General features: G+C 50.5%; 1 protein-coding gene across 1 annotated transcript in view; it reads right to left on the bottom strand.

The window, feature by feature from the left end:
- CPXM1 (carboxypeptidase X, M14 family member 1) overlaps window positions 1-13595 on the bottom strand; it is a 33647-nt gene that overhangs the window by 2682 nt on the left and 17370 nt on the right. The window contains exons 6-12 of the mRNA XM_058193239.1: window positions 10862-11012; window positions 9653-9741; window positions 9113-9236; window positions 6967-7163; window positions 5280-5459; window positions 3600-3897; window positions 1182-1321 (exon numbers count right to left, since the gene is read on the bottom strand). Of these exons, the coding sequence (XP_058049222.1) occupies window positions 1182-1321; window positions 3600-3897; window positions 5280-5459; window positions 6967-7163; window positions 9113-9236; window positions 9653-9741; window positions 10862-11012 (1179 nt within the window). The remainder of the gene's footprint in view (window positions 1-1181; window positions 1322-3599; window positions 3898-5279; window positions 5460-6966; window positions 7164-9112; window positions 9237-9652; window positions 9742-10861; window positions 11013-13595) is intronic.

Here is a 13595-nt window from a genome sequence, read left to right as displayed (position 1 = left end):
AAGGGACCGTTTTTCACATTTAACGGCCGTTGCAGCATCCCCATGGTCACGTGCTCAAAATTCAGCCGCTTAGCAAGTGACTCATACTTATGACGGTTGCGGTGTCCCGTGGCCACATGTTCCCCTTTTGCGACCTTCTGACGAGCAAAACCAATGGGGAAGCCAGATTGTTGTGACCGAGGCCCAAGTAGTGATTACTAAACACAATTCAGTCCTCAACAAACTTATTTTATTAAAACAGCTGAGAATTAATTCATTCTCAGCTTCGTCCAAAACAAAATTCTTCATAAACAATCCTTCAGCCTTATCACCAACCTTTGATGTCTTTGGCAACCTGACAAAGGCTTTTCTTGGCAAAACCCCCACAAAGCTCAAGAGACGCTGACAAGAAGCAATGGAATCAAGGTTGCTTTTCTACAGAGAACCCAACGGCTCGTTGCTGCTCTTTTAAGCCTTATGGGAGGGGCCAATCATCTCCTAGCCTTGCTCCCGAGTCGTCCTTTTTGCTTCAGCTGCTCTTGCCTTCTGGCAGCTCTTCCCATGCATGCACTAGGAACAGGCTCCTCCTGTTCCTCTGCCTCTCTGCTGCCTGTATCGCTCCCAGATGGCCCTGGCCCCATCTCTGCCTCCGACGCAGAGCCCTCGTCCGGGCCTTTCCCTGTCTCCAGGACTGGCCCATTGTCCTCCCCAGCTTCCTCGCGGTCCTACTCCGTTGCCAGGTCCACGCATGCTGCTGGTGGACCACAACACAGATTCACTTAACAATCGTTTTACTAACCCCCCTGCAGCGAACAACTGTGGCAAGAAATGTCGCACAATGGGGCAAAATTCACTTAAGAACCGTCTCATCTAGCAGCGGAAATGTTGGGCTCCTCAATTGCGGTCGTCAGTCGAGGACTACCTGCATGCAAGGACCTGGGCTACTGAGATGACCACCGTGGCTGGATCTCCCAAAGCAATGGTCTCTAACCTTGGCAACTTTAAGACTTGTGGACTTCAACTCCCAGAATCCCTCAGCCAGCTTTGTGCACTGAGGGACACTGGGAGTTGAAGTCCACAAGTCTTAAAGGGACCAAGGTTGGAGACCCCTGTCCCAATGGATTTCTCAAATTTGGAACTGGTCCCAGGACCCTGGATTGAAACACAGGGTCGGAGGGGGATGGGACACAGGTGACCCCTACCTGTTCCATGTAGAGCAACAGGGATTCCTTGTTGTTCTCCCATTCCTGGGGAAGCTCCGACTCGTGCGGGAATTTGTCGCAGGAGAGCTCGATGGTCACCTCAAAGCAGTTGGTGTGCAGGTAGCTGAAGTCGTTCATACCTGAAAGGGAGGTATGAACCTGAGTAGATATCCCGTTGACCCCAGGGGCAGAGTTCCCCAACTTTTCTGGGTCGGTGGCTCGGAGGTGGGGGGGAAAGGAGGGGCAGGAGGAGCCTTTACGCAGACGTGCTCATGTGCGAACGCGGCTACGCGTGTGATGCGAATAGTGGCAATGGTGATGATTGTGCGAAGCACATAGCAACGCTAGTGTTCTGACCTAGGCTTCCCAAAAGCACGAAGCCGACTCCTCGTCCCGATAAAACCCCTTTTATTTAGTTTAAAGGGAATTACTCTCCTGCAATGTCCCGGCCAACTGTCTTTCAAGAGATTTCACAACTATAGACCTTTATCAGGTTTGGAGAGCGGCCAGGCCGATATCTTCCAAGCGCCACCCTCTAGCAGACAATACTTGGCAAGAAGTCAGGGACAGATCTTTACTCGAGTGAATTGAACTAATTGTCTCCTGCAGACTCCCCTCCCCTTTCGCTCCTCTTTATTCCCTATAGGAGGGGGCCATTTACCGTCCACCTGTGGCTTTACTCCTGAGTTGACCCTTGTTCCTTAGCTGTTCCCTTCTCTTGGCAGCTCTGTGCATGTATACACTGGGAACAGGCTCCAGCTGTTCTTCTGCCCCACTGGTGTCCGACTCTGAAGGCAGCTGGCAACTGTCAGACGGCCCTGGCCCCATCTCTGCCTCCGACACAGAGCACTCATAAAGGGCCTTCCCCAGACTCCAGGACTGGCCCTTGTTCCTCTCTAATCTCCTCACTGTCTGAGTCTGCTACCAGCTCCGCTGGCCGCTGGTGGGCCACAACAGCTAGCATGAGGTGTGTCTGCATGTGCATACATGCGCTTGCACAGGCCAGTCAGTCATGCAGCCTGGTGGCTAACTGTTGTGACTCCCGCCCCCAAACCTGGCCCCATGCTCGAAAGTGACTCAGAAAGTGAGGGGGAAGGGCCAGTAAGGCTTACTTCAGGAGCACCGATTCCTGTGGCTCGGCTCCAGGAGCCAGAACCAGACCAATCGGAGGACGTAATGAGGCCGTCATCCCCTGATTCCTCCCTTCCCCAGGCTACGCCTTCAGACCCAGCTGATAATAATAATAATCAAGCTTGGATTGACCCGCGCTTCAGAAGATTAGAGAGGCGGCGTCATCAAAAGGAAGGATATATAAGGAGCTTTGGGACTGCTCTCACTCCACGGGAAGCAAAGTTTAGCTGATCCATTTCAAAAAGAGCTGAAAGTCTTGCTACGTGAGTCATTTGTTTGAACTTTGGCAGGCAGCTGTGATTTCTCTGCCAGGACTGATAAGAGCTGTGAATCCACTGGCTGAAGGCCAGCTCGTGGGTCTGAAGTGGGGAAGGAGACAGAACACTAACAGGCTACGGCTCGGTAGTGGGCTGCGGCCCACAGGTTGGGGACTCTTGCATTGGGGAACCTCTGATGGGGCTGGACCCACAAGTGATGTATATATAGAGAGAGTTTGGTTTAATGGTTCAGGTGCTCTCCCAGAAATCTGTGTCCCTTCAGTGTTGAAGACAGGCGCAGGCTGTTGAGGAGGAGTCTGCATTGTGAGTGTTCAACAGTGTAGGGACACAGGATAGAATATATCCTACAGGAAGCACAGCTCCAACTTCTCATTGACTCAGGTGACCCTGAGGACACAGGTAAACCTCCAAGTGGTCTCAACGGCTCTCTAAAAAGGGTGCAAATGACCAGCTCTTGTCTGCAAGGAGTATCAACCCTTCCCTTCCCCACCATCCAGTCAGAGCTGAAGAAGCTTCTTGGATGAGAAGCGAAATGTCTTCAAAGAAGCTTCTTCAGCTCTGAATGGATGGCGGGGAAGGGAAGGGTTGATACTCCTTGCAGAAAGCTGGTCATTTGCATCTTTTTTGAGAGTCGTTGAGGCCACGTGGAGGTTTGTCTGTGTCCTCAGTTGCCCCAAAGGTGCTTTTTTCCAAGAGCCAACAGGACTTTCTGGTTTTTCTTTTGAAGTCGTTTCGCTTCTCATCCAAGAAGCTTCTTCAGCTCTGACTGGATGGTGGGGAAAGGAAGGGTCGATACTCCTTGTAGACAGCCGGTCATTTGCATCCTTTTCGAGGGTCGTTGAGGCCACTTGGAGATTTGTCTCTGCTCGGTTTCAAAGAAACACCAGAAAGTCCAGTTGCCTCCTGAAAAAACAAAAACAAAAAAAAAGCACCTTTGGGACAACCCTTTGTTTAGTGCTAGTTGTTTAGTTCACTGCTAGTCCTCATGGAGGACGTCCCGTTCACCTACTTCCCGGCACGGTGTGCCAGTTGGCTCCGTTGATGATGTTTCCCTCCTGCATGAAGTCCTCGTAGTGGCACAGCCGCCGTTCGTCATCCACCATCACCAGGTTGGAGGTGGCATAGACATGGGCCAGCCATCGGAAGACGGCGTCATCAGCGGTGGGGGTCAGCTCCTGGGCTTTCCAATAGGTGCGGGTCATGTCGAAGGGGTAGGTGACCACCAGCTCCCCTCCATGCAGGTTGGCGCTCAGGACGAAGGGGTAGCGCTGCATCCAGCTGATAACCGCCCGGGTTTCTGGGGCAACCTTGGCAGGAAAGGAACAGTTCAGGATGAGCCAGAGCACAGACGTCCTCCCTTGAGGGCAGGGGTCTCCAACCTGGGGCAACTTTACGGCTTGCGGACTTCAATTCCAAGAATTCTGGGAGTTGAAGGCCGCAAGGCTGGCTGGCTGGCTGGTCGGCTGAGGAATCCTGAGAGTTGAAGGCCAGAAGGCCGGCTGGCCAACTGAGGAATTCTGGGAGTTGAAAGCCACAAGGCTGGCTGGCCAGCTGAGGATTCTGGGAGTTGAAGGCCACAAGGTTGTTTGGTCAGCTGAGGATTCTGGGAGTTGAAGGCTAGAAGGCTGGCTGGCCAGCTGAGGAATTCTGGGAGTTGAAGGCCACAAGGTTGGCTGGCCAACTTAGGAATTCTGGGAGTTGAAGGCTGCAAGGCTGGCCGGCTGAGGAATTCTGGGAGTTGAAAGCCAGAAGGCCAGCTGGCCAACTTAGGAATTCTGGGAATTGAAGGCTACAAGGCTGGCTGGCTGGCCAGCTGAGGAATTCTGGGAGTTGAAGGCTGCAAGGCTGGCTGGCTGGCCGGCAGAGGAATTCTGGGAGTTGAAAGCCAGAAGGCCAGCTGGCCAGCTGAGGAATTCTGGGAATTGAAGGCTGCAAGGCTGGCTGGTTGGCCGGCAGAGGAATTCTGGGAGTTGAAGGCCACAAGGCTGGCTGGCCAACTTAGGAATTCTGGGAATTGAAGGCTACAAGGTTGGCTGGCCAGCTGAGGATTCTGGGAGTTGAAGGCCACAGGTTGTAAAATTGGAGACTATTGTTAATTGTTAAAGGGTATTTTATGACCCCTGGACCACATCTGGCCATTTGGCTGTCCCTGTTCAGCCCCCGTGGATTGCTTTTACAGGTGGTCCTTGACTTACAACCATTCGTTTAGTGACCATTCGAAGTTACGACGGCATTGAAAAAAGGGACACTTACAAGCCTTGCGGCATCCCCATGGCCACATAATTAAAATTCAGATGCTTGGCAACTGACTCATACTTATGACGGTGTCCCGAGGTCACATGATCCCCTTTTGCGACTTTCCGACAAGCAAAGTCCGTATGGGGGGACGACGGCACCAGATTCACTTAATGACCATGTTGCTAACTTAACAACTGCAGACTTTCCCTTAACAACTGTGGCAAGGACGGTCGTAAAATGGAGCAGAGGTCACGTAACTACCGACTCGCTTAGCCCCCACCCCAAAAAAAGAAACTTCGGGCTCCACTCTGGTCGTACGTCGAGGTCGTACGACCTCGTCCAGTCGGTCGGTTGTAGTGCCATGGGACTTTTGGAAAGGGGGGAGGGGAGGAGGAGAGGCGTGGGCATCCGGGCCAGCCCTCTGCTAAGGGGGCACCGGGGGAGGACTCACCGTGGCATTGGGGAAGGTATATGACTCCGGGATGGGAATGTAGTGGTTGGGGAACTTGTGGGGCACCAGCTCGGCGTCTTCGGCATCCCACAGCTCCGTGTTGAGGTCCGCAAAGTTGTGGTTGAGATCAAAGCCTTCGTACGTCCATCGGCCTATCGCCCAGCCGGACAGCTCCGAGCCCTGCAGAGTCGCCAGAGAAAGAAAGGGATGGAGACCCCCACCTGGTGCCCCTCCGGACGGACTGGCCCCGGGGGAGCTCGGTAACCCACTCCCTAACTACATCTTCCTCGTCCCACTGAGCAGGAAGGCAGGAGATGTGATGGGACTCAGCTACCAAGGAGGGACCTGGGAAAAGGGCCTTCTCGGTGGTGGCTCCCTTCCTGTGGCACCTCCTTCTTCCCCAGTGATAAGATGGGCTTCCCCGTTGCCCCTTTCCCCCAAAGTTTGGAACACTGGTTTGATGAGTGGGCCTGGGGAGCCCCCTGTGAGTGCCTTGCTAAAGTGGGAGGGAGGAAGGGAGGAAGGAGAGAGGGAGGAAGGAGGAAAGGGAAGGGAAGGAGGGAGGAAGGAATAGAGAAAGGAAGAAAGAAAAGGAGGGAGGGAGGGAAGAGAAAGAGGAAGGGACGGAGGGAGGAAGGAAGAGAGAAAGGAAGAGAAAGAAAAAGGAAGGAAGGAGAGAGGGAGGAAGGAGGAAGGAAGAAGGGGGAGGGAGAAAGGAAAGAAGGAAGAAGGGAGGGGAAGGGAGGGAGGGAGAGAGAAAGGAAGAGAAAGAAAAAGAAAGGAAGGAGAGGGAGGAAATAGGAAGTAGGGAGGGAGGGAGAAAGGAAGAAGGAAGAAGGAAGAAAGAAAAGAAAGGAAGGAGAGGAGGAAATAGGAAGTAGGGAGGGAGGAGAAAGGAAGAAGGAAGAAGGGAGGAAGGAGGAGGAAGGAATAGAGAAAGGAAGAAAGAAAAGGAGGGAGGGAGGGAAGAGAAAGAGGAAGGGACGGAGGGAGGAAGGAAGAGAGAAAGGAAGAGAAAGAAAAAGGAAGGAAGGAGAGAGGGAGGAAGGAGGAAGGAAGAAGGGGGAGGGAGAAAGGAAAGAAGAAGGGAGGGAAGGGAGGAGGAGAGAGAAAGGAAGAGAAAGAAAAGAAAGGAAGGAGGAGGAAATAGGAAGTAGGGAGGGAGGAGAAAGGAAGAAGGAAGAAGGGAGGGAAGGGAGGGAGGAATAGAGAAAGGAAGAGAAAGAAAAAAGGAAGGGAGGGAGGGCAGGAGGAGGAAGTCGGAAGGGGAAGGGAGGGAAAGAAGCAGGGAGGGAGGAAGGAGAAAGAGAGGGAGGGAGGGAGGAAAAAAGGAAGGAAGGAAAGAAGATGCGAGGGAGGGAGGAAGGAAGGAAGAAAGCAAAAGAAAGAGAAAGAAAGAGAAAGAAAGCAATTCTCCCCCTCCACACGCCCTCCCCGGATTCAGACGAGGTTTCCTTTGTAAGTGGGCTTTGGGGGGCTTTCCATCCGAATGTGGCCCTTTCACTCCAGAAACTGACTTTAAACTTTATTTTTTGGGGTGTTTGCAAGCCTTTTGCCAAATCGTTCTCCCGAGTGCCATTTTGGTAGAGGAAAGCTGAGCTGGCGAGAGGAACGGGGGTGGCTTTCCAAGGACAGACAGACAGACAGACAAACACACACACGCACAGAGTGCCCCTGTGCCACGCACCAGCTTGTAGGCCGTCTCGTAACCATCGGGGTTCATGGAGGGCATCAGGTGGATCCGGGTCTCGGTGACCAGCCTCCGGACGCGAGGGTTGCCCTTCTTGAATTCCTGGCACAGATACTCCATCAGGTTCAGCACCAGCTCCCGGCCCAGCGCTTCGTTGCCGTGCATGCCGGCCACGTAGCGGAACTCCGGTTCTCCTGCAATGGTGGAGGGATAACATCCTGGGAATGGGGGTGGTTCTTGAGGGATCGAAGGACCCCCCCCCCAAAAAAAACCCTTCAAGACAGAGCAGTATTTCTCAACTTTGATAAGTGGGAAACGGATGGACTTCAACTCTGGTGGCTCAACAGACTCAAGCAGTCTATTAACACAGCTGCTTGCAATTACTGCAGGTTCAAGTCCCACCAGGCCCAAGGTTGACTCAGCCTTCCATCCATTATAAGGTAGGTAAAATGAGGACCCAGATTGTTGGGGGCAATAAGTTGACTTTGTATATAATATACAAATGGATGAAGACTATTGCTTAACACAGTGTAAGACGCCCTGAGTCTGCGGAGAAGGGCGGGATATAAATTCAAATTAAAAAAAAAAACAAACTCCCAGAATTCACTGCTGGCTCTGGGGGATTTTGGGAGTTGAAATCCACTCAACCAGCTCATGTTGAAAAATACTGGATAAACCGGATTGCAAGGCCGGCCGGGGGATTCTGGGAGTTGAAGTCCACTCAACCAGTTCAGGTTGAAAAATACTGGATAAACCGGATTGCAAGGCCGGCTGGGGGATTCTGGGAGTTGAAGTCCACTCAACCAGCTCAGGTTGAAAAATAGTGGATAAACCGGATTGCAAGGCCGGCTGGGGGATTCTGGGAGTTGAAGTCCACTCAACCAGCTCAGGTTGAAAAATACTGGATAAACCGGATTGCAAGGCCGGCTGGGGGATTCTGGGAGTTGAAATCGACTCGGTCAGCTCAGGTTGAAAAATAGTGGATAAACCGGATTGCAAGGCCGGCTGGGGGATTCTGGGAGTTGAAATCCACTCAATCAGCTCAGGTTGAAAAATACTGGATAAACTGGATTGCAAGGCCGGCTGGGGGATTCTGGGAGTTGAAGTCCACTCAACCAGCTCAGGTTGAAAAATACTGGATAAACCGGATTGCAAGGCCGGCTGGGGGATTCTGGGAGTTGAAGTCCACTCAACCAGCTCAGGTTGAAAAATACTGGATAAACCGGATTGCAAGGCCGGCTGGGGGATTCTGGGAGTTGAAGTCCACTCAACCAGCTCAGGTTGAAAAATAGTGGGTAAACCGGATTGCAAGGCCGGCTGGGGGATTCGGGGAGTTGAAGTCCACTCAACCAGCTCAGGTTGAAAAATACTGGATAAACCGGATTGCAAGGCCGGCTGGGGGATTCTGGGAGTTGAAGTCCACTCAACCAGCTCAGGTTGAAAAATACTGGATAAACCGGATTGCAAGGCCGGCTGGGGGATTCTGGGAGTTGAAGTCCACTCAACCAGCTCAGGTTGAAAAATAGTGGATAAACCGGATTGCAAGGCCGGCTGGGGGATTCTGGGAGTTGAAGTCCACTCAACCAGCTCAGGTTGAAAAATAGTGGGTAAACCGGATTGCAAGGCCAGCTGGGGGATTCTGGGAGTTGAAGTCCACTCAACCAGCTCAGGTTGAAAAATACTGGATAAACCGGATTGCAAGGCCGGCCGGGGGATTCTGGGAGTTGAAGTCCACTCAACCAGCTCAGGTTGAAAAATACTGGATAAACCGGATTGCAAAGCCGGCCGGGGGATTCTGGGAGTTGAAGTCCACTCAACCAGCTCAGGTTGAAAAATAGTGGATAAATCGGATTGCAAGGCCGGCTGGGGGATTCTGGGAGTTGAAGTCCACTCAATCAGCTCAGGTTGAAAAATAGTGGATAAACCGGATTGCAAGGCCGGTTGGGGGATTCTGGGAGTTGAAGTCCCTCCATCTTGCCTGGGTTGAGAAACACTGGATAAACTAGATAGACTCTTGGGCCCCATTGACAGAGAAGTTCTTTGACCACGGAAACAAGCCACGACTCCCGTCTTCCGCAGCCAAACTCCAATTAAACTCTCTTCCTGCAAAAACGGGCAGAGACCATCCCAAGGTGTCACTCACCTACTTCGTGCTGCCCAGGGTTGTCTGAAATCTCCATGACGTACATTTTCAACCCCAGGTAACTTTTCCCGATACTGTATATCCTGGTGATATCCGGACAAGCCTCGCTGACTTTTTTCATCAGCTGCCGGGAGACAATTAAAATTCCTCTAAATTAATATTTCCGAAATTGAAGAATTGATGGTGATCGGATAGGATTTTTTTTTCCCCCCGTCCCTTTGATTAGTTTCCATCCGAAGCAACGGATGGAAACTAATCAAAGACAGAAGCCAACCTAGAACGGAAGGAATTTCCTGAAAAGAACAATTAACCGGTGGAACAGCTTGCCACCAGAAGTTGTGAATTCTCCAACACTGGAAGTTTTCAAGAAGAGATTGGACATGAAATTGGCCTGAGATGGGGGTTGGACTAGAAGACCTTCAAGGTCCCTTCCAACTCTGTTATTCTATTCTATTCCTTCCCTGGTTTTTTTGAATACTTTGATAATCATTTTCTAAGAGAAAAGAATGAATTAAGAGCCCCTCGCGAGAAAGAACCTACCTTCCTCATCTCCTTGTAGTTGTGATGCCTAAAATCCAATTTATCGTTGGTGCCAGGGGTGTGTTCCCACGGATAAATGTTGTTGGGATCTGGAAAGGAACACAGGATGCGTAAATGCGCAGAAAAAACCATGGCTACCAACCTGCCTTCCACTGAGGACCTGAATACTGCACGAATCAAGCAGAGGGCCGTGAAAATATTTGCAGATCCCTCGCATCCAGGACATAAACTGTTTCAACTCCTACCCTCAAAACGACGCTATAGAGCACTGCACACCAGAACAACTAGACACAAGAACAGTTTCTTCCCGAAGGCCATCACTCTCCTAAACAAATAGTTCCCTCAACACTGTCAAACTATTGATTAAATCTGCACTACTATTAATCTTCTCATCGTTCCCATCACCTATCTCCTTCCACTTATGACTGTAACTTTGTTGCTTGTATCCTTACGATTTATATTGATATTGAATGTTTCCTGATTGCTTATTTGTAGCCTATGACTATCATTAAGTGTTGTACCCTATGATTCTTGATGAAGGCATCTTTTCTTTTATGTACACTGAGAGCGTATGCACCAAAGACAAATTCCTTGTGTGTCCAATCACACTTGGCCAATAAAAAAATTCTATTCTATTCTATTCTATTCTATTCTATTCTATTCTATTCTATTCTATTCTATTCTATTCTATTCTATTCTATTCTATTCATTCTTTTTTCTATTCTATTCTATATTTATTGTTCTATTCTATTCTATTCTATTCTATTCTATTCTATTCTATTCTATTCTATTCTATTCTATTCTATTCTATAGAATAATTCTATATTTATTGTTCCATTCCATTCCATTCCATTAAGAGAGCAAGGTGAGGATGGGTAGCTGAGAGGTCAGGTGGGCTAGAAGTGGTGGCTCTTCCGTCCCAAGGACCAGCCCATAGATTTCCACTGTTCTCCTTTCCTCTGCCTTCTGAGCAGTCGCACGTCAGGCACTGGACCCAGCTGTTCCTCCTCCTCCTCATCAGCCACCTCCAGACTCCCAGATGTTGACTCTCCATCTGAGGGCTGACAGACGGCCCTCTCTGCCAGCTCCATTCCCTCTTCCCCCTCGGAGCTCCCAGGTTGCCTTGATGCTAACTTGGACTCCCACATCTTCTCCTCTGATTCGGCTGCTGGACAGTCCGGCGGCCGTTGGGCCACACCATGGGCCTACCTGGAAGGGCACATCCTAGGATCTCTGCTCTCAAGCAAATCGTCCCGTTCTCGAACCAGGTTTGGGGATTGATCCGGATGTAACGTGCAACGACCGGCTCGGGCAGCAAATTGAGGACGGGGGTCTCGAGTTCCTTGTTGGCTGGGAAAATCTGGAACAAACAAAGCCGGAGCGAAATAAATCAAATTTTCTGCACATTTGGCCGGGGGATTCACCAGCAGAGATCGGCTGCCCCCTCCCCAAATCTTTGCTGATCTGACACAATGCCTTCCCCCCCACGTCCTTTTTCTTCGGCAAAGGGGCTACTGATCGTTCTTTGGTTTGCTTGGTGCCTCGGGTTGGCACATCCTTGGATTTGGGCATCGTAATCAGTCCTGTGGTGCCAAGATGCTGGCAGCGGAGTTGGACAGTGATGAGGCTGAGGGCCAGTCCTGAGGCTGGGGAAGGCCTGGATGAGGGCTCTGCATCGGAGGCTGAGGTGGGGCCAGGGCCATCTGGGAGTGAGGTGCAGTCTCCAGAGCTTCCAGAGGCTGACAGTAATGAGGCAGAGGAACAGGAGGAGCCTGTTCCTAATGCACGCATGAGAAGAGCTGCAAGAAGGCAACAGCAGCTAAAGCAAAGAGGATGACTGAGGAGTAAGGCCAAGAGATGATTGGCCCCTCCCATGAGGCTTAAAAGACCAGCAATGGCTCTTGGGCTCTTTGTGGGAAAACAACATTGATAGACTTTCTCCTTGTCTTGCTGCATTTATTTCTTGTCGGCGTCTTCTGCTTTTGAACTTTTACCAAGAAAAGCCTTTGGCAGTTTGCCTAATTAGACCAAAGTTGGTGATAAGACTGAAGAATTGTGTTAGGAAGAATTTGTTTTGATGTAGTTTGGACGCCGCCGAGAATGAGTTAATTCTCAGCTGTTCTAATAAAGTCTGCCTGTTCTTTGAACTGAGTGCGTCTACTACTACTTACTTGGCCCTGGGTCACAACAATACCTGCTGTGTGGGTATTTTTCCTTTCTACACTCCCCCTCTCCACCAACCTTCGAGTTTTGCATGACAAGCAACTTGTACAACCAAACTGCCATTGAGAAAGTCAACTCTATTAAGGCCACACCTGGAATACCGCAACCGATTTTGGTCGCCACATTACAAAAAAAAAAAAAAAAAGATGTTGAGACTTTGGAAAAAGTTCAGAGAAGAGCAGATAAGGTGACCAAAGGCCTGGAGACTGAAACATATGAAGAACGGTTGCAGGAATTGGGTCTGACTAGTCTAGAGAAAAGAAAAATGAGGGGGGGACAGGATAGCAGTATTTCAGTATTTGAGGGGCTGCCACAAAGAAGAGTGGGGGGGTGTCAACCTATTTTCCAATGCACCAGAAGGCAAGAAAGAATGGATGGAAACTAATCAAGGAGAGAAGCAACCTGGAATTAAGGAGAAACTTCCTAACAACCAGTGGAACAGCTTGCCATCAGAAGTTGTGGGTGCTTAATCACTGGAGGCTTTTAAGAGGAGACTGGACAGTCACTTGTCTGAAGTAGTTTAGGTTCTCCTGCTTGGCTGGACTACCTTGGCAACTAGAAGACTTGTGGACTTCAACTCCCAGAATTCCTCCGGGAAAGCTGGCTGGAGAATTCTGAGCAAAGCTGGCTGATGGATTCTGGGAGTTGAAGTCCACAAGTCTTCAAGTTGCCAAGGTTGGAGACCCCTGGACTAGAAGACCTCCAAGGTCCCGTCTGTCAGAATATTCCTGACTGGGAAGACGTGGTAACAAGGTCAGCCAATTAATAGGCAAAGCAACTAAGTCAGCCAATTGAGAGCTGAGACAAACTGGAGCCAGGGCGTGTCTTAGTCTGCAGCTTCTGAGTCTGTGCAGAGAAACGAAACTGAAACCAGTGTCTGTGTATGCTGCCTGCTCTTGTTGTGACCCAGCTTCCTGGACCCGGACTCCTGGACTCGGATGATTCAGAAAGTGAGGGAGAAGACCTGGCAAGCCCTGCTTTTCTTGGGCCCTCTCCCTCCCTGGCACCCACTCAAAGGGAGGAGGAGGGGCCGGCAAGGCCTGATTCTCTCGAGCCTTCTTCTGATTTGGCAACGCCCCAAGAACAGTTTTGGAATGATGCAAGACTGCGCAGACATGACCGGCGCGCGCAGCAGAAGCAGCGTTGGGATAAAGCCAAGGAATGATGGTCATGCAGTGACATCTGCAGAAACTATAAATAGGAGGCAGGACTTCCTGGTTTTTTGTCTTGGACAAAGCAATGAATTTGCGCGGGCAAACTGTATCAACGGAGGGAAGAATATATTCGTGAGTAATTCTGGCCTTATCTATAATTTCCTCGTTATCTCCAGAAACTTGGCAGGCCCGTGGGTAGACGTGGCCAGGACATTTATCTATGTAAATAAATTAGAAAAGAAGGCCTTTGACTGACGCTTTGCTGGGAGTATTGGGGGAGGAAACAGAACAGCTCTGCTGAAACAAAACTGTGAATCTGCTGTTGGTATTGTAAACTTACTTCATGTATTATTCTTGTATATAAAGAAGTTAATGAATCCTGCTGATCAGTTTATGTGTGTGTGCTTCTAGGCTAAAGTGACCAGATTTCAGCGATGGCAAAGCGGGACACCATTGAAGGGGGCGGGGGGGGGGGCTGCGCATGCGTGCTGAGTCTTGCCACCCTCTCGCGCCCCCTTCTCCGCCACTCCCCCTCCTCCTCCTCTTGCATTGCCGCCTCCCATTTT

The sequence above is a fragment of the Ahaetulla prasina genome, chromosome 8 (genome assembly GCF_028640845.1).
Source record: "Ahaetulla prasina isolate Xishuangbanna chromosome 8, ASM2864084v1, whole genome shotgun sequence".
Classification (NCBI taxonomy): domain Eukaryota; kingdom Metazoa; phylum Chordata; class Lepidosauria; order Squamata; family Colubridae; genus Ahaetulla; species Ahaetulla prasina.
Note: the sequence above shows the minus strand (reverse complement) of the source record. Positions and strands in the feature narration are given on the sequence as shown.